At 42.6% G+C, this 19,273-nt stretch overlaps 1 protein-coding gene across 1 annotated transcript; it reads right to left on the bottom strand.

Annotated features, from left to right (window-relative positions):
• Positions 1-2,469: 2,469 nt before the first annotated feature.
• LOC135555551 (cdc42 effector protein 1-like) lies at positions 2,470-13,015 on the bottom strand. The gene is made up of 3 exons (XM_064988076.1): positions 12,431-13,015; positions 5,439-8,172; positions 2,470-4,387 (listed from the first exon to the last, which is right to left on the bottom strand). Exons 2-3 carry the CDS (start codon positions 5,890-5,892, stop codon positions 3,744-3,746), a joined length of 1,098 nt encoding a protein of 365 aa, XP_064844148.1. The 5' UTR covers positions 5,893-8,172; positions 12,431-13,015; the 3' UTR covers positions 2,470-3,743.
• Between the last annotated feature and the right edge of the window lie 6,258 nt (positions 13,016-19,273).

Here is a 19,273-nt window from a genome sequence, read left to right as displayed (position 1 = left end):
CTCCCACCTATCTTACTGCTTTGTGGGAAATTAGAAGAAATTGTTGTGATGTCTGTCTTTTCTTCATCTTTGTCTGTGATGTCAAGGCCCTCAGGTTCCAACTATAGAAATAGTTGTAGTGGATGAATCATTATCATGGGAGTATCAAAATACATATTTGGATTACATCATTTGAGTACAAACATTTCTACAAGTATTTTGTTATAGTTACTGTGTAAATTAAAAGGTAGTGATCAGATTACATTTACTTCAAACCCAAGGTTTCACCCCAAAAAAATAACACGACTTTTGGGCTATTCATCACCCTAAAATTGCCACTTTCTATACTTTGTCGAAATTACACAAGAATGTTACAAAACCTCCAGAGCATGCTATTGTAGCGGGCATTGACGCAGTCACTGCCCCTTTATCAACTTTTGTTGACTTTTTTTTATTAGACCACTCGCAGAACAGCTCCCCTCCTTAGGACACCAGCAGTATGATCTCCACTATTGAATCTCTTGATTCTCTCCCTGTGAATACTTAGTTACTTTTGATGTTGAATCGTTATACACAAATATTCCACACGAGGGCGGTGTTGAAACCATGTAACATATTCTTCTCCAACCTTACCCTAACGAACTACTTTCCAGTGCATGCATTATAACATTTACTGAAATAGTACTCACACATGTTTATAAACTATTCAATGTTTATAAATTATTTCTTCATTCAGACCAAGAGTACTGATATGGGATCATCCATTGGCTCCATTATTATAAGGAAACGGTTCATTGATATTTTTGTTCTATGGAGGGGTGATGAAAAACAGTAAATGAAGGTTAAAATCAAGAGCTCTGAACAAATTAAGGGACATCGTTTGCAAATATTGGCACATTCTGAAATCGGTAATGTGTTTTCTGACATATTCTCACGGGACAGAAATCTCAGAGCACAATTGTTAAACTCTGATTTACCACCCCAAAATTGAAATTGACAAAGCATACTTCCAAAGTTGTGGCAAAATGGCTTATGGACAACAAAGTCAAGCTATTGGATTGGCCATCACAAAGCCCTGTCCTCAATCCTATAGAACATTTGTAGGCAGAACTGAAAAAGCGTGTATGAGCTAGGAGGCCTACAAACCTGACTCAGTTACACCAGCACTGTCAGAAGGAGTGGGCCAAAATTCACCAAACTTATTGTAGGAAGCATGTGGAAGGCTACCTGAAATGTTTGACCTAAGTTAAACAATTTCAAAGGCAATGCTACCAAATACTAATTGAGTGTATGTAAACTTCTGACCCACTGGGAATGTGATGAAAGAAATAAAAGCTGAAATAAATAATTCTCTCTACTATTATTCTGACATTTCACATTCTTAAAATTTTTACTGGGCAAGTCAGTTAAGAACAAATTCTTATTTTCAATGACGGCCTAGGAACAGTGGGTTAACTGCCTGTTCAGGGGCAGAACGACAGATTTGTATCTTGTCAGCTCAGGGATTTGAACTTGCAACTTTTCGGTTACTAGTCCAACGTTCTAACCACTAGGCTACCCTGCGCCCCAAAATATAGGGGTGATCCTAACTGACCTAAGACAGGGAATTTTTTTACTAGGATTAAATGTCAGGAATTGTGAAAAACGGCGTTTAAATGTATTTGGTTAGGGTGTATGTAAACCTCCGACTTCAACTGTAGACCTTTGAGAATGCATACCCCCACCCTGTCACATGATGAAGACAGAGTTTGTTCTGAATGACTCACCTTTATAAAGCAGGTTTACAAGGATAATGAGTTTCGTTTGCTCCGAGAAATTGCATAGCATTGTGTGTGTGGCTGTGGTGGGTAGATGTAAAAGTGCATTTGTGTTCATACATGTGCTTGTCTGTGAATGCTTTTGTGAAATGTCATCTTACTTGCACCAAGATAACTTCAAGTGTGTGTGTGCAGGAAGTAGTTGACAGAGAGAGAGGAAGAGATGCAGTGCCTCTGCTCTGAACTAAAATCAGCTCTGCCCAGTCCTATACAACAGGTGCCATGGAGTCCTCATTCTTAGTCATTGGGATCTCAGAAAGTGGAATTTGAGTGTTTAGCTTCTACATCTGAATGAAGGGACAATATAGTATTGCCTTCTTTGTATGTCTAATGTAGTTTTTAGTACAAATTATGATGTTAATCTAGTAAATCTGTTCCCAGGTATTCTCTTGAATAAGTAGAGATACATGTGATAGTGTCTAAATGTATGGTATGAAATTATAATGTTATTTCCAAATACAATATCTATCTGGTCTTACTTGTGGTCAATTTGCAGTGTACAAATGATTATCATTATGTTCCGGCCCCCTATTCACTCAGAAATGAATCGTCCCACGACTGAATCAAGTTACCTCTGGTCTATAGTGAATATCCATTCCTGGTTGAAAATCACTGCTTGATTCTGTATATTTTCTTTATCCACTCAATGTGTCAAAAAGGACAGAACCAATACTTATTCAAAAACGGTATTTATTAAGAATATGACTGCTATGACAGCTACTGGTAAATGGATCAAATTATACAGTCATATGTTTATTCCGTATACATACTGTATTCATATGTGACATCACATACAAGTCTGTACTGGTCATTTTAAGTAGAGTGCCTGTAGTCTTATGAACATAGCTAATATTCAACTTAATTTGATTACCTTCATGTATGACAATGCATTTGTTTCCTTGTTATTAAAACAAATGTATACTCACATGTATGAACATAACACTGAGAACAAACATACTTGGAAAAAGTACTTGACAATAACTATCACTGTAAGACAGCTATAGGTTTAAACGATTATAGGGCTGTGTAACCCAAATTAGTTTGATACATTTTACAGGGCACACCCTTCATTTCCACCTTAGCATGCAGTACAATCTCAGATATTATTCCAGATATTAGTGAGAAAAGCTTTATTAATTTCAAACTTTTCTCAGGAAATGATAAATGATGAAACTGGCTTTGTGTTAGGTCTAAATGAAAGTAAAAACTGTGACCACTGAACTCACTGAAGATATGTCAATTTAGGTCAGGTGGATAGAAACACAATCAAACAAAACAAAATGTATTGTCCCTTTAGTATCCACATACTGTGACAAATAGTTTTGCAGATAGTCATGTTTCATTTCCCCTTTCAATCCTTTTCACAGAAGGAGTGTGTCATTAGGCTGGAAATCCTACCTTTGTCTCCTAAAAATAAAACGTATTATGTTCCTTACTTCTGTGAATGACCACTATGAGCGCTTTTGACAGACACAGCCTTGGTTCATGATCCCTGTGCCCTTCCTTCGGGTTGTTGTACAGGATCTTGTGTGACTATTGTACTGCAGCTGCTATAGCACAGAGTTGTGCAATATCAAGAGATTGTTCCATCCCAGAATTGAATGACAGTTTAATGGAATCTGCTTAGTATAAGGTATATTTCTTATGAAGATATAATGAAACCTGTCCAATGTTGCTGTCAGACCATGTCTGAGAAAATCTACACGAGCTTCTCTAGAACTGAACAAGAGACAGTATTGATCCAGTTGTTAGATGGTAGACAAGAGAGCTCCTATCATTATGAGGAGGAGCTTTCCAATTCAAATCATTCATGTAAAAGGTTTATAGAAAAACATGGATCCCTCTGAAGGTCTTGAGTGCAAGGATTCAGAACCAAGGTCACCTAGTAAGTAGTCTCATGATCAAATGAGTTATTCTCCTCACAATGGTAGACATTTGGTAAATGTTTCAGACTTTGATCTCCTCTTCCTCAGGGAAGGCGTAAGGGGCTTTAGGCTGGCTGAGGGGTGAGGAGGAGGAGGAGGCAGAATCGCTGCGATGACTCCTGGAGAAGGAGCCTCCCCCGTAGTGACGTGCCAGCATGTCAGCTGCTCTCTGGAACCTCTCAGCTTCCATAACTGGTTCTACCTGTGTAGGAGACCCCATAGATGCATCTGGCGTCTTAAGAGCCCTCTCATCCTCCTCCTCTCCCTCTGCCCACTCTGAGCTGCAAGAGCGCCCACTGTTGTTCACATTCACTTTGAGCGGAGTGCTTGACATGGAAGGGTTTGATGAGCTTAGCATGGGGCTCTGCACAGCCAGCTCAAACACAGAGCTCTGCTCCTCCTCTTCCTCCTCTTCCCCCAACTCCCAGTTGTGATTGGGCATAGTGAGGCAACCGGGGCTGTCAATCATACCCAGAACCTCACTCATGAGGGAGGGACCAAGGTCCACTGTGAATGAAGTGAAGGAGTCGGAGCGTGTTAGCTCGAAGCTGTTGTTTTCTGGGAGCGAGCCACAGCTAAAGTTCTGAGCGAACAGTCCGGTGCCGTCCTGCAGCTGTTTATCAAGGCGGGAGTGGCGGGGTAGTGTGACGAAACCAGACTGCAGACCTTCAGACAGCAAGGAGACATACATATTCAAATGTAAAACATTTTTAGAACAGTTCATGCCTTGAAAAAGTCCACTGTCTATTCTATTAATGCATCTACAGTATAATATCCAATTACTTTCACAGAGAAACCAACTATCAAATAAGTGCATTGAAAATCATGTCAGGGAGCCTTGCAGTTTGCCACAATCACCAGAGGGTGACAGTATAAAACAAGGTGTTTAGTGTTTTCAGAGCACCAGCCCAACCCACACACATTCCACAGTGCCATGACTTCACTGGTTCCTGGTTCTGAATGCTCCCTGGGGGGGGGGGGCTTGGTTTTATGCATAGTGGACAGTTCTCAGCCGCTACTGAAAGAGAAGTGAGGGGAGGACCCAGAAAGATATATAAAGAGGATACCAGAGAGGGAAAGAGAAGGACTAGAAAAAGAATGAGAGGAAAATAGGACAGGAGAGGAAAGAAAGCAGAGCTAAAGAAATTACCAGAATATACAAATGAACATGTACATCACAGATCCCCCAGATCATCAAGCTCTCTGTGCCCTCTGTTGGTGCTCTTTATTTGGGTACATTCCATCTGAGTTGGGTAACTATTCCAGTGGCTGGGGTGAATTCCAGACATCCCACATACTATTCTAAAAACCCTACCCCTGAATACACACACACAGTTTTGCTGTACCAGCAGTGATTTAAAAGGGAAATGAGTGTTGTGTTTATGCGGAGCAGTCAAGCAGCACACAAACACTAAAGATGACAGGAAATGCCCTCTCGGTATCTTTCTCTCCCCAGCTGTGTTTGTTTGTGTTTATAGGTGTAATTGTGCACAGGTGTAACCAAGGTAATTGCAGTTGACTCAGAAAAAAATTATCTGTTTGTTGACTGTTTGGTGATTTGAGAAGAGGAAATGGCAACCTGTGTGTGTGTGTGTGTGTGTGTGTGTGTGTGTGTGTGTGTGTGTGTGTGTGTGTGTGTGTGTGTGTGTGTGTGTGTGTGTGTGTGTGTGTGTGCGTGTGTGCAATATGTGCTTTTTCCCTTTACAGATGTTCTTACCGTAGCTGTAGAGGGAGGTATCTGGGGAGCTCTCTGAGCTGGGGAACAGCACCCTCTGGTAGCCGTTGGGCATGTCAATGTTCAGCTGGGGCAGTGAGATGGCGTTCTTGATGATGGGTGAGACAGGAGGCGGTGGGGGTGAAATATCACGGGAACCGATCCTGGCACGGGGCACAGGGGACCGGCGTACATGCCTCAAGGTGCGGGAGAAGAAGCTGGTGGTCTTTGTGCTGCTGGTGGGTGAATCGGGGCTCACTGATTCCCCTTTGCCCCCATGGTTGCTAAGGAAGGAGGTGTCTCCGAACACATCGCCACCGCGGCCCACATGCATGGTGTGGCGAAAGTCTGGGAGCGGTGGGCTGATCATGTCCACGGAGAGTTCGCTCTTAAAGCGCCTCTTCCCCTGAGAGCCCGACACTAGGCCTTTAATTCCTGGCAGTTTTCCCAGACTCATGGTAGCAGAGATGAATACCCTTTAAATATAATTAATCACGGGGATAATAAATCCAGTAAGAAATCAGTCAACTTTTCCAATGTAAAAGGAGTGTTAAAAGACACTTAAACAACTTTCTGGATCCTTAAAAAAAATAAAAACACAAATTGTGTGCTGAGAATGTGTGTAGAATACATTCTCCACACGGCAGTAAGTGCCAGCTATTCATCGAGCGTAAGCCTGCAGTTTGGCTTTAGGAAGAGTCCCACTGAAGTTTTCAGCTGAATGATGGTTATCTATTGGAGTCAGTCAACATTCAAAGCTTTCTCTCTCAGGGCCAATTCTGTGCTTTAGAATGACTCCAGCCTCAAAAAGGCCTGTCCTCCTTCCCAGCAGCTTTCAGTCATGAGGAATAAAAAGAGGAGGAATGACACATCCCAGGGATTCTGGAATAACCACAGCCTATGTGGTCTGAGAGCTTGTGATCCACTAGGCTTTTTCCAGATGGTGGGTTTTTGAATATCAGTTCCGAAAATATATCTAGTTGCGTCTATCAAATATATACTGACAGTGAAACATAACTCATCCAGTATTTGTGCAGTGAAAGAGTGAGAGAATACCAAGAGATGCTCATATTCTGTCCATCAGACAAAATACATGTCACTATTTTGAACTTGTGTTTCTGCTTGTGAACACTAACAGTATAACTATGATGCTCTCACTGTTGGCAAGCTCAGACCTGTGAACGTTTCAAGAGCTAAATCAATATTAGACGTGCACAACAATTTCTATAATTAGGTCACTTAAATGTACCTTTCCCTTCAGCAACAAAAATATACAGGTCCTTAAACTTCCCTCTCAAAGTTAAGCAATGAGGCTTTACAAAAAAATAAATCTTGTTCTTCTCTTTTTAGGATCAGTCCAAACTGAAGTCTATACCTACCTCCTTTAAAATGAACACCAATGTCTTCTGTCAAGGCTGGACAGCCAGCAGTGTTACCTAGAGACCCCTTTCTGTGAAAACCATCCAAGGTCCTGTTTACAAACAGTTAACGAACATCCCACCCGTCTAGACACTAATCACCTTGCCAGAGGTTTACGAGATCCTCGTAAAATGAGAAGAAATATTTATGTTTTCTGTAAACCTAGTTAAAATTCCTTCTCGACTTGGCACAGTACAGTAGATAGGAGTCAGGCTGTGTTATACATCTGAAAGTGGTTATGTTGAAGCTGCTTGGCCCTGTGTGCTCTGTCCAATAAAGTTGTTGGAGATTATAAATAACTTGTTAAGGAACTGTAATGGGATTGTGTCAGCTTTAAAACAACCTCTATTACCACTTAACAATCACCCAGTGCTTTCTCTTCTTACCAATAGAGGTTTCAACACCAAGACAACAACTCTCACCAACCAGGTCACTTTAGATGTGGCTTATTGAGGAGGGACTCAATAGGCTGACACCTTTGATTGTCAGCTAATAATCTTCTCTAATGCACCTACACACATGAACACACTGCACTCAAATACCAAAACACACACTTGATACTTAGTCACTTAACTGACAACTCAGGTCCTGCCCGTTAGTGATGGAGGTTTCTAGGCTGCCACAGGTCCCCTCAATCAAGTCCTTCTTCCCTTCAGATACAGTAAGTGTTTCCAAAAACGAATTTGTAATCCTGCTTTGAAAGCAACCTCACCCTATACTCCCCTGTAATCAACAACTAAAATATTTCCAACCTGTCACTCACTAGCCGCTCAGTCGTTTTAGTTTTCCCTCATAGAAGTTTAATCTTGAATGTACCGTCCACAGGGGTGTCCGCTTTCAGTCCCTCTGAGACCCAGCAGAAAGAGCAGGGGGTCCGTTCACACATGTCGTCTCCACTAAAGCGCTTTATCTGCGTGTGGCACCACACAGTCCATGGGACATCCTGTCACTTCGCTCCCCTCTCACCGGGACTATTGTCCTCTTTTATCCTTTGTTGTACAGTTCAGCACATTTACCACAGGCCCGGGACACCAGGCATTTAGGGACAATGAAACACCATACAAAAAGGGATATTGTTTAAAAAAAAGGCAATACACTAAAGTGCAGTAATCCGTGCGACTGTTTTGTCTGTGTCTTGGAAGAAAAGGAGCTCCTCTGGGATTGGCTGTGTCCTGGATTAGCTTCTAATCCCTCTCTCCATTCCTCCCTCTCCTCTCTCGTTCTCTGCCTCTCCCAATCCAGATAGCGTTTTGAGATACAGGTAAGTGGCTCCTCTCTCTTTCTTCATTCAGACCACGTCAGGGCTGCCTGGAGAAGACTTCACAGAGAGTTACAGAGTTAGAGAAAAGGCAACCATTAATAGGACTCACATAAATGGGGTCACATAAATGTGTCCGGTTGCTGAACATCTAGATTGACTTATTTTGGGAATGCTTCTTTTCCCCCAGTTTTGGCTCATGAGTCACTTCTTACGGCCAACAGGTCATAAAATGTTTGTTTTTTGGTATGTGAGTTGTTTTCCAAAATAAGAGAGCACCACAACATATTTTAGAGAGCCTTGCATGTCATTGCCAGTCTCCAAATGCAATATATCCACTTCACACAGAGGTTTTTACAGCAGGGTTCAACTTGCGGTCCGCAGGTCAGGTGATTTGATTCGTCCTCCCGTTTTCTGAGCAAAAGAAAGCATGAAAGACTGTAAAAACACCAGAAAATCAGCTCTAAGTGATTTTGGAAATCTGTTCCAAACTATTCCCAAGTACAATAGAGAGATGTGTGATGTAATTCAAATGTAATGTGATTATGTTTTGGTCAAACATGATAGTGTTTCAGGCTTCTTGCGGTCAATTTGCAGTCTACAAATGATTGGTAATTAGGTTCCGGGACCCTGACCATCCGCTCGAGAAAAGACATCAGTCCGTGGCTGAATCTAGTTGGTGATCCCTGCTTTAAAGAATCTGAAGTGTTTAATTGTCAGGTTTGTCTCAAACCCTCTTAACTAAATTCACACCCTAGGAAGAATGCGGAATGACATAATTCTGTATTCTAGAGTTACAATATACTTCTAATTTTACACCACTAACTGTATTTAAGGCACTTCAGGACTGTGTCGGTACAAGGTAGCCATGTTTATGTAGGTCTACTCTATAGTCTGCGATGTTCTTCCTGCATGCTGAGGAAGTGAACACCTAACTTAACCCCGTGTGGCTTTGGCTGACTGCTCCACAGCGTCTCTGAGGATTAGTGTCACGGCCTGTCAGTGTGACGTGGTGTCTCATTTGGAGTACAGGGGTTAGAGTAGAGGCACCTGTGGCTGCTGCTACTCGGGCTTAGGATAGTGAGGGAAGGAAAGGGGGAAGGAGGACTGAGGATGTTTGTCGTTGGCGCCTGTACTGTTTCGTCTTCTCATTAACGATTTAGCTGCAATTCAGTTAAGAGGCTGATTAGTCGTCTGCGACGGTAGTGTGCGAGTGACAGGGAGGAGGGGCGGTCGATGCTGGCTGGTTGCCTGGTGCGTCAAAACCAATCTGTTGTAAGGGATGCCTGTCCTTGGCTAGTTGCCACTCCTATCGTTCACAGTGGGTGTCTCTGTCTCTTATAGCACCTCTGCAAGCTCTTCTAATCTCACACTAAATGGCTCCCTCCTTCTCCTACCCTGACATTTTACACGGTCCCATCTCTCCCTCTCTTTATCAGTACATCCACAACTTTCTGTGAGCTTTTAGATGCCTCTGTGCTCATAAACCCTGCAGATCAGGAATCCACTGCAGGCTCTTTATACAGTACATGGACTGGTTAGAGACGCACAGGGAGATGCATGGCTCTGCTAAACATTAGATTTATTATTTAATTGTATCGGCACACATCCGTAAACAAGATGAGTTATGCCGCAAGGCTGGCGAGGGCAGCCTGTCTGATTGTATCTAAACTATGGGAGACATGGCGATCTGAAACTGTAATGGGAGCAGTGTGTGAGGGGAAGACAGCCGGGCAAGCTTCATTATGGCCGTCAAATAAAGGACCTAAAGCTCTGAATGGAAACACTTTTAATCTCCCTTTCTTGTAAATGTTTTCATTCTCTGTCTCCCTTTACTTTTTTTCTCTCTCGTCACTCTTTCCTTGCCTCTCTCTCTTTCTTTCTTTCTTTCTTTCTTTCTTTCTTTCTTTCTTTCTTTCTTTCTTTCTTTCTTTCTTTCTTTCTTTCTTTCTTTCTTTCTTTCTTTCTTTCTTTCTTTCTTTCTTTCTTTCTCTCTTTCTTTCTTTCTTTCTTTCTTTCTCCCTCTCTTTCTTTCTCTCTCTCTTTCTTTCTTTCTCTCTTTCTTTCTCTCTCTTTCTTTCTTTCTTTCTTTCTTTCTTCCTTTCTCTCTTTCTCTCTTTCTTTCTTTCTTTTCCCTCTCGGTGTCCTCCTGCTTGCCCAGTAAATGGGTTTAGTTTTCAGAGGAACAGCTGGTACCACAAAGCCCGCAAATTGCAGAACTGAGCTCTGCACTGGGACGGTCCTGCCACAGTGGGTCAGCTCTGAGGCTGCTTCCACTGGATAGTCCTGGTGCCTTTCAAACGCACCCGCGGGTCCTCCCCCCCCAGATTTATAAAGAAAAATTAATAATTGATGGACATAAAAAAGGAGGAAATCTGTTTGCAGGTATTCCCACACATTATAGAGAGACATGTGACCATATACAAAATGTAAGCAACGTTTGAAATTATTTTGTTTTATTCTAAAAATATACATCTGCTCAAGAAAAATCCGTCCCACAGCAGAATCTAGTTGATTATCCCTGTTGTAGAGCATTGCACCACCAGGCTGTGGGTTAAGACGCATGACTCCAAATACTGTCACTTAGTTTACAAGGATCTACTTTTGCGACGTGGCTATAGAAGGTCTGCCAGGTCCCCTAGTGGTGTAGTGTGTGTGTGTGTGTGTGTGTGTGTGTGTGTGTGTGTGTGTGTGTGTGTGTGTGTGTGTGTGTGTGTGTGTGTGTGTGTGTGTGTGTGTGTGTGTGTGTGTGTGTGTGTGTGTGTGTGTGTGTGTGTGTGTGTGTGTGTGTGTGTGTGTGTGTGTGCATAGTCCTCCCTCCCCATAATTCCCTTGATGCAGTAGATTGCAACATTTCAACACTGCATTGCCTAATGCTCATCTCCAAAGATGTTCATTTGCCAACACTTTCTCTCGTCATAAACCAGTGTCTTCTTGACCATACTTACTGTATGTTAACACAACAGAGGGACAATAAGTCAGAACAACAGTGGAGTGTAAATACATCCCTATTCCATTTCAATAGCATGTTAGACCACCAGACCAGAGAGTGTTTGCTCTCTAAACTTCCACATAGCAAACATCAGTAGAGGCCAGAAATACCATCAGAAATGTTGCTCCCTTCTTACTGCTCTCAGATCAGTTATTAGCAGAGTGATTGTGTGAGGTAAGCCTCACTATTCACTGGCCTGTGATGCTGGCAGGATCTCAGTACAGTTGTGCCATGAAACACCAGCAGTAGCCAATTGATTTCACTGTTTCGAAGTATTGGGTTTCTTGGGGTCCAATTGAAAGCCACAGAGATTTTAAGACACCTGTTTGTGAAATAATTAACCCCTATATAATTTCTATGAGAGAGCATTGAGTTAGAATTACATATTCAAAGTGTTACAGGACAATGAATTAGGCTTTTGGTCACTCTTGTTGTATTTACACATCATGCTGAATACTGGCAGTTGGTAGTCATTTCCTGATGTAGGGGTGCACACATTCAGAGGAAATCAATCAATGTTAATCAACTTGGACCTCATTTTGTAAGTTAACCCTGATTTACAGTTTCTTAAACATGTACATGCAGTCAAGATGAGTGGTCTGGTTTTAGGTTCATTCTACAGTATGCACCTGGGGATGTTGAGAATGTAAGTATGTAATGGGACAGAAATTGGATTAGAGAAGGAAAATATCAAAACACAAACACAACTTTATCTCCCACAGAGATTGGATTTCAAATTTCCAGAGCTTCCCTTGTTGGTGACACACACGCGCACACAGACACTCACAATAAAACATTAATGCATAAGAGATGATGGTCCCAGACTCCAGAATAATTAGCCTACCTTCCTGTAGCCTTTATAACACAATTATAATCACTGAAACACAATAACACTGTGAATTTCTAATGATATTTTGGTAACTGGACTGAGAACATTCACTAAGTGGCGGTTGCTGTCACCTTGTGTACTGGTCCCTCTGTCCCCAGCTATGCGCCACTGTCAGCTCTCTCTCTTTCTCTACACACAATTATGCGGTCCAGGCACACAACGGATCCCAACTCCCGTCTAGAATATCCGGCAGTCTACCTTGTCTCGATGTAGAAAATTACTATACATTACAGATTTTATACAACATTTAAGGGACTGATCAACGTGATTTATACCAGTACATTACCCCCACCATTGTTTCAATTTGTCTTTACTTTCCAGTATATTTCTGCATTAGCCTATAATAATGTATCAGCAGTTAGGATAAATATATGTAAATAAAGTCATTTCCATACGAAGTACAGACAGCGTAATAATTTATTCCGATGTAATCTTACCATAAAATCCTCTGAAAGTTCGCTATCGCTCCATAAACTATAAAGGGAAAAGGTATATAGAAAACAGTATTTTCAATGTGTGCCACCCTTGTCTTCTTTGATATGCTTCGATGTATTGAAAGGTTTCCAGTAAAGTCCATAATGTGCTGTGCAGAGGTGTTGCGAGGCTGCTTAGAAATAGTTTCGCTGGAAGATGCGAAGGAGATACATGTTTGCAGCGCAGGAACGTGAGCGAAAAAAAGTTGTAAAATCAGGATTTGAATGACGCCTTCAACAAACGTTCACCGTAAAAAAATAAATTGGGAGGGGACTTGGAAGTCTTGTGACATTTATGCACAGTAATCGCTGTACTGTTGCAGCAGCAAGCGCCTTTATGATGCATAAATTAATTGTGTTTTCTTTTCTCATTAACAAATACAATGTGGTTAAAATCAACTCCGGCTTTTAAATTCAATTGATACGTTCTCTTTATTTTAGTTCCTGAAGGATGTTTTTTAGTCCAATACAAAAACGTGCCACTAATTATTTGTACACTATTGAAAAAGGTGCTATCTAAAACCTAAAATGGTTATTTGACTCTCCCCATAAGAGAAACCTTTGAAGAACCTTTTTTCGGTTCCAGGTAGAACACTTTTGGATTCCATGTAGAACTCTTCCATGGAGGTATCTACATGGAATCCAAAAGGGTTCTATATGGAATCATTAAGGGCTCTTCCTGGAACCAAAAAGGGTTCTCCTATGAGGACACCCAAAGAACCATTTTGGAACCCTTTTTTCCCTAGATTGTAGGTCTTGATGTCTACAAAGCATTGCCATCCATCCCAGCCAGCAAGAGCTTGGAACAGGGAATTAGATGGAGGGGGTTAGGGGGGTGAGCGGGGGTTGCACTGCTGGCCACTCCAAAAGGATACAGCCTCGTCAGGAATGCCCAAGAATCGACAAAGCCTTGATGTGCCAACAAATATTTTCCAAATTCCAAAGTGGTTAGTGATTGGGCTAATCTTGTAAAACTCCTTGAGCCCTGGTGACCTGGGCTGTTGGCTGTTTCTCAAAACATCAGACGATCAGCAGGAAGGCAGGCAGCTCTGGAGTGTCTGGGAGTCAATGTGCTACATTTCATGTCTGTCCCCACAAAACCACATACCACTGGGCTGAAGTTAGAAGGCAGAAAGAAGAGGGGGTGTAAGGATGTCAGACACCGCCGAAGACACTCTGAGACCAGAACGATGAGGCATAATTTGGAACCTTGATTTCCCTTACTCATACAACCCTCTCTCAGTCAGCTCCCTCCCTCCCTCTTTTCCTTATTTTTTCTCCCTCACAATTTCCCACTCCACTCTATCCCAAGGAAAACAGTCTTGGGCTGAGTATGCCGGTTCTTCAACAAAAAAAGAGCATGACAGTTTTGGACCCTGGACAGACATTGGTCCCTAAAAGATGGCAAGATTACATCCCCCTCTTTTACTCTTTCTCCCTCTCACACTTTCTCATACATAGAATTAATTCCTCACACTCTATTTTCCATTTTCCATCACTCTCCTCTCTTTTTGTACCCTCTCAACTTTCTAATCCTCACCTTAATCACCTTTTCTCATGCTCTCCCCTCCATGCTCTCCCCTCCATGCTCTCCCCTCCATGCTCTCCCCTCCATGCTCTCATTCAGAATTGGAGATACTGATGTTCTGCAGCTGTTGTCAACAGGACCTGGTAGTCCTCATACATTTACAGAAGTATGTCTGACCTCATCAGCCCCTCAAATCCATCCTTTACACCCACTCCTCCTTCCCTCCCTCCCTCTCTCCATCCCTCCCTATTGGCTTCTGAGGTTCCGGCACATTCCCCTTCATGGGAAATGGATTTCTCCACTGATCACTTATTTCCCCCGCAACTATGAAAGCCTATCCTGCCATTAGTCTCTATTTGTTCAATTCTCCAGCTGCCAGGCCTTCCTGAAGTGGGTGTCAGTGAAACCACAGGCACATCCACGAACCCCAGAAGCCTTGGTGCAAAGTTGAAGTAAAATATGAACTGATGATCTGAGGGTGAGAACAAACAATATCCACATCGTTGGGATGTTCAGAATCACCCAGGATATCTTTGTACAGTGGCAAAGTCTGGCAAACTTATAGGACTGTTTTTATGGGATACCCTTTATGCTGGTTGAGGCATTGGCACATACAGCACTGTTGTTCTAAAGTTTTGAGTGTAGACTTGAGTGTCACAGAGTGAATTCTGACTGATTCTGCGTAGTTTTTGGTGGCTGTGAAGTTTCTATTCCCATGTTCTTCATGATGATATCGGTGCTCCCACTTGACCCACTTCACTCATAAACCAGTCAGCAGGCCAGAATCCAATCAACCACTTACTGAAGCAACTGAAGTCAGTCAAGGGTCAGTCAAGTTAATAATGCATAACACATACAGTAGTAACACATGGTAAATGGATACATAGATCAGTCAAATTATACAGAATAAAGTGTCTTGGTCTGCATGTCTATGCATTCTTTTTGCATTTCTATCTATTCCTTCATTTTCCTGTTTTAGGAAGTGCTATTCTCTTGGACTTTTGTTTAATAATTTATCCATACGTCTATGCTTTTCTTCATACAGTCCTGTGTGATGTTGTGGCTCATTAGATCTGCCTCAGAGTAGCCTACAGTGGCTGGGTACTAATGGACTATGATCTCCACAGTTCACACTCGCACTCACACACACACACACACACACACACACACACACACACACACACACACACACACACACACACACACACACACACACACACACACACACACACACACACACACACACACACACTGTTTACACAGTGGGAATGAGAGAGGAGTTGAAAAGGACTGATGGCTCCTTTGTGACCACTTAGGGGATCATATATTTTTAAGATCCACTGGCGGCTTTTGAGTGTGTGAATGTGTGTGTGTGCTTGTTTGTGTGTGTAACGGATGTGAAACGGCTAGCTTAGTTTGCGGTGCGCGTTAAATAGCATTTCAATCGGTGACGTCACTTGCTCTGAAACCTTGAAGTAGTACTTCCCCTTGCTCTGCAAGAGCTGCGGCTTTTGTGGAGCGATGGGTAATGATGCTTCAAGGGTGACTGTTGTTGATGTGTTCAGAGGGTCCCTGGTTCGTGCCCAGGTATGGGCGAGGGGACGGTCTAAAGTTATACTGTTACATGTGCATGCATGGATGCATGTGTGTCCTTTCAATTGTACGTGAGTACTGTGCCAATATGTTTTACTGTGCAAAATATGTTTTGATGAGGTATCTATGCAATACCAGTTGTCCTGTCATGATTTACAGTAATGAGATGAGTGTGCATTCACATGCATCCCCAAAACAAACCACCTGAAGTGTGACAGACCCTAGAATCGAAGGGATTGAAGAGGATTGCTGGTGACAAATGAGCAATGTGATGTCATCTGACACCCTGATGTGGAGAGTACAGATGCAGCCTGGGAACAGCAGGCCCTCTTCACACCAGAAGCTCCGAGGTTAAGACGGGAATCATGCAGACCCTCGAATCGAAGGGATTGAAGGGGATTGCTGATGACAAATGAGCAATGTGATGTCATCTGACACCCTGATGCAGAGAGTACAAATGCAGCCTGGGAACAGCAGGCCCTCTTTACACCAGAAGCCCCGAGGTTAAGACGGGAATCTGCCGAGTTCAGAGACTGGAGGGCTTTTCACTTTCATATGCTGATAAAATATACACACATGCGCACAAATGCACAAATGCGCTAGCATATACATGCACGCACACACACTGGCCTGGGAACAGTCATAACTGCTTATTTTTATAGGATCCTCTTGTAGTCATATACACCCACAGTCGCCGCTGCATACACAGCACTCACACATGGGAATGTAAACAGTGTTGAGTATCTCTGTTTGTAAGAGTGATTTGCTTTGATGGCCTCAGGCTGACACTGTTGTTGTTTTCCTGTTGAGATTTAGACATTTTAGATTGAAACTAGAGGGGGTTTAGAGCTGGACCCATGCCAGTCACACAGACAGAAAGAGAGAGAGAGAGTTGGAGCTGAGCAGAAATTTCACATCCAAAAGAAAGCTCGGAATTCTGTCAACCAGTGTTCCATTTCTTTTAAGGGGAGCCACATGAGCTAAATAAAATGAGGGAAACAAGGGAGGGAGAGGGAGAAAAAGATGAGAGAGAAACAAGAAGAGCCAAGAGACATGCATAAAAAGAGGATGAACGGACATAGAGACATGGGGAGCAAAAGATGAAGGAAGATAGAGCAAGGAGGATGGGAGGCCTTGGGTATGCATGCGAGGAGGAAAGTGAGGGAGGTAGAGGGGAAGGAGGGCTAGTAAAACAGGATGAGAAGTCTCTCAGACAGAAAAGGGATTTCTCCTCAGGAAATTACTTTCACACAGTTTTTACAGTCTGCCAAGAAACACTAACTTACTGTATATGGTTTAACTACAGTAGAAATACGCTAAATTGTAAGATATGAACGTTTTGTTAGTTGATTGTAATAGGAACAACTACTTAATTTGGCTTGTCATACTAAAGTTATTGTTGCGATGCTGTATTGCTCATTTCTACCACACATGTTTCCAATTGAGTGCTCACTGTTGCAAGTACATCAAAATACTTGTGGGCATTAAACGTGCTTTCCCACTAGGCACAAACTGGTTGAATCCACATTGTTTCCACATCATTTCAACAAACTTCAATGCAGTGACGTTGAATCAACATGTAAAACGGATAAAACTGATTGAATTTGCAAAGAGTCATAAACACAAAGACATTTTGGGAATGTTTGTCTTTTTTACCAAAACTTTTCACTTAAATCCAATTACATATTTAACATTAATGGTGATATCATGTTGAATTCACATTAGATGACAATTCAATGAAATGTTCATCAAAACTAAACTTTGAACTGATGTCTATGTCTAGTGGGTTACCTTTAATAAAGTCATATTGTAGAGTAGTGGTGCTGATACTGCACTATGTTCATACAATCATTTATCCACTGCACCCAGAGCATAAATCGAAGTGGCAGACCAGTATGCATCAGTCACCACTCCGCAGACCACATCCCTCAGTTAAGATGAATTATTTGTGTGTGATCACCGGAATGAAAACAGTTTTGAATGATGTTGCATCGACCATCTCTTTAGCCGGCCAAACAAAACAATACCAAGAATATACTTTAGTACAGCATGGGCCAAGAGCAGCATGGCCAAGGGCAGGGGGCATAATGTAGGTCTATGAATGCTTTCCAGTCCCCTACTGGTCTGTTCAAAGCCTCTTCAGCCCTTACTAAAACTAGCCACTAACCTGTATCTAGAACAGTCAATCAAACATACAGTACAAAGCTGGTGGGATATGGAAAAATACATCAACATATTTTTCAAACACAAATGGTTCATTTCTGTATTTTCCTCTGCCTCTCTTCCAGCGCTACCTTGCCAGGCCTGCTATTAAAGTGCATTAGGAGAGTTGTGGAGAGCAGGGCTGGAGTTAGAATCCCTTATGAAACCCAGATGTTCTCCTGGAACGTAGGGGACAGCCAGGGAGGGGAGGGGAGGGATGTACGAGGGGGATTCAGGGAGACCATGGTGGTGCCATTGGGGCAACGTCTCTTCAGACCCAGAGTCAAGGTTTTCTCTGCAGGGTCTGAGAATTATGCAGCTACCGCTCTGTCATAACCACACTATGGATGGGATGGCATTGCACAGTCTGTGGTAAAATAGGAAGAGGGGGATCATAGCTCTGACAGACTCAATTGGTCTCTGGTATACTGAAGGTTCCTAGTACTAGCGTATATGAACCCATTCACTGTGTCACATACATTTCCCCTTCAGATTTATTTGTCCTCTTTGTGTAGGAGGAAGAGGATCTCCTCAGTTTGACTCCCATCCAGACAGAGACAGTGTGTGTCATGTGTGTGTGTGCATGTGTTTGGTTTTACTATCTTTGTGGGGACCAGAAGTCCACACAAGGATAGTAAAACAAGGAAAATTATGGGGGCATTTCACCAGTCCCCAAAAGGACAAGGCTATTTTAGGCTCAGGGGTTAGGGTTAGAGTTAAGGTTAGAATTAAAGTTAGAATTAGGTTTAGGGTATAGGCTTAGGTTTAGAGTTAGGGTTAAGTTTAGTTTTAGGGGTTAAGGTTAGGGTTAAGGTTAAGGTTTAGGGTTAGGGATAGGTTTAGTTTTAGGGGTTAGGGTTAGGGTTAAGGCTACGGTTTAGGATTAGGTTTAGGGGTTAGGGAAAATATAATTTTGAAAGGGAATTAATTGTGTGGTCCCCACAAGGATAGTAAAACAAATGTGTGTGTGTGCATGTGTGCGTGTGTGCGTGCGTGCGTGCGTGTGTGCGTGTGTGCGTGTGTGCGTGCGTGCGTGCGTGTGTGTGTGTGTGTGTGTGTGTGGTTGAAAGGGTCATGTATGTAAAGGTTGGGTTAGGGGGTACATACTAAGGGACTGTGGGTCAAAGTCTCCACCCTTTGTTTTTGTTTGGACTGCACCCCTATTTCCGTGAATTCTGACTGGTCAGGAAGCCATGCTTGGCTCAGAGACAATGGATCATTGTGCTGTCCAGCCACCGCTCCTGTCAGGCTAAAACAGGAAGACTGACTTGAGTGTGCACAAATACACATATACTCAGACATGCACACTCATGCAGAGACACACATTGAAAAATTCAATCACACACACTGAGAGGCTGTGAGACTCTGAAATTCACCTCTCGGTTTTTACGAGCCAGGCTATATATAGACCTGTGTGTCTCCGGGGACAGATGATACACTGAACATGACTTGACAGATGATCCGGCACAGTATCGAGCCCTTAA

Source organism: Oncorhynchus masou, chromosome 15 (assembly GCF_036934945.1).
Source record: "Oncorhynchus masou masou isolate Uvic2021 chromosome 15, UVic_Omas_1.1, whole genome shotgun sequence".
Lineage (NCBI taxonomy): Eukaryota > Metazoa > Chordata > Actinopteri > Salmoniformes > Salmonidae > Oncorhynchus > Oncorhynchus masou.
Note: the sequence above shows the minus strand (reverse complement) of the source record. Positions and strands in the feature narration are given on the sequence as shown.

What these genes read in the sequence shown, in the direction of transcription:
- LOC135555551 (XM_064988076.1), bottom strand. Translation starts at nt 5,892, where the DNA reads ATGAGTCTGGGAAAACTGCCAGGAATTAAAGGCCTAGTGTCGGGCTCT. An exon ending in TACCTCCCTCTACAGCTACG is followed by an intron (nt 4,388 to 5,438) that starts GTAAGAACATCT and finishes TGCTGTCTGAAG; the next exon opens with GTCTGCAGTCTGGTTTCGTC.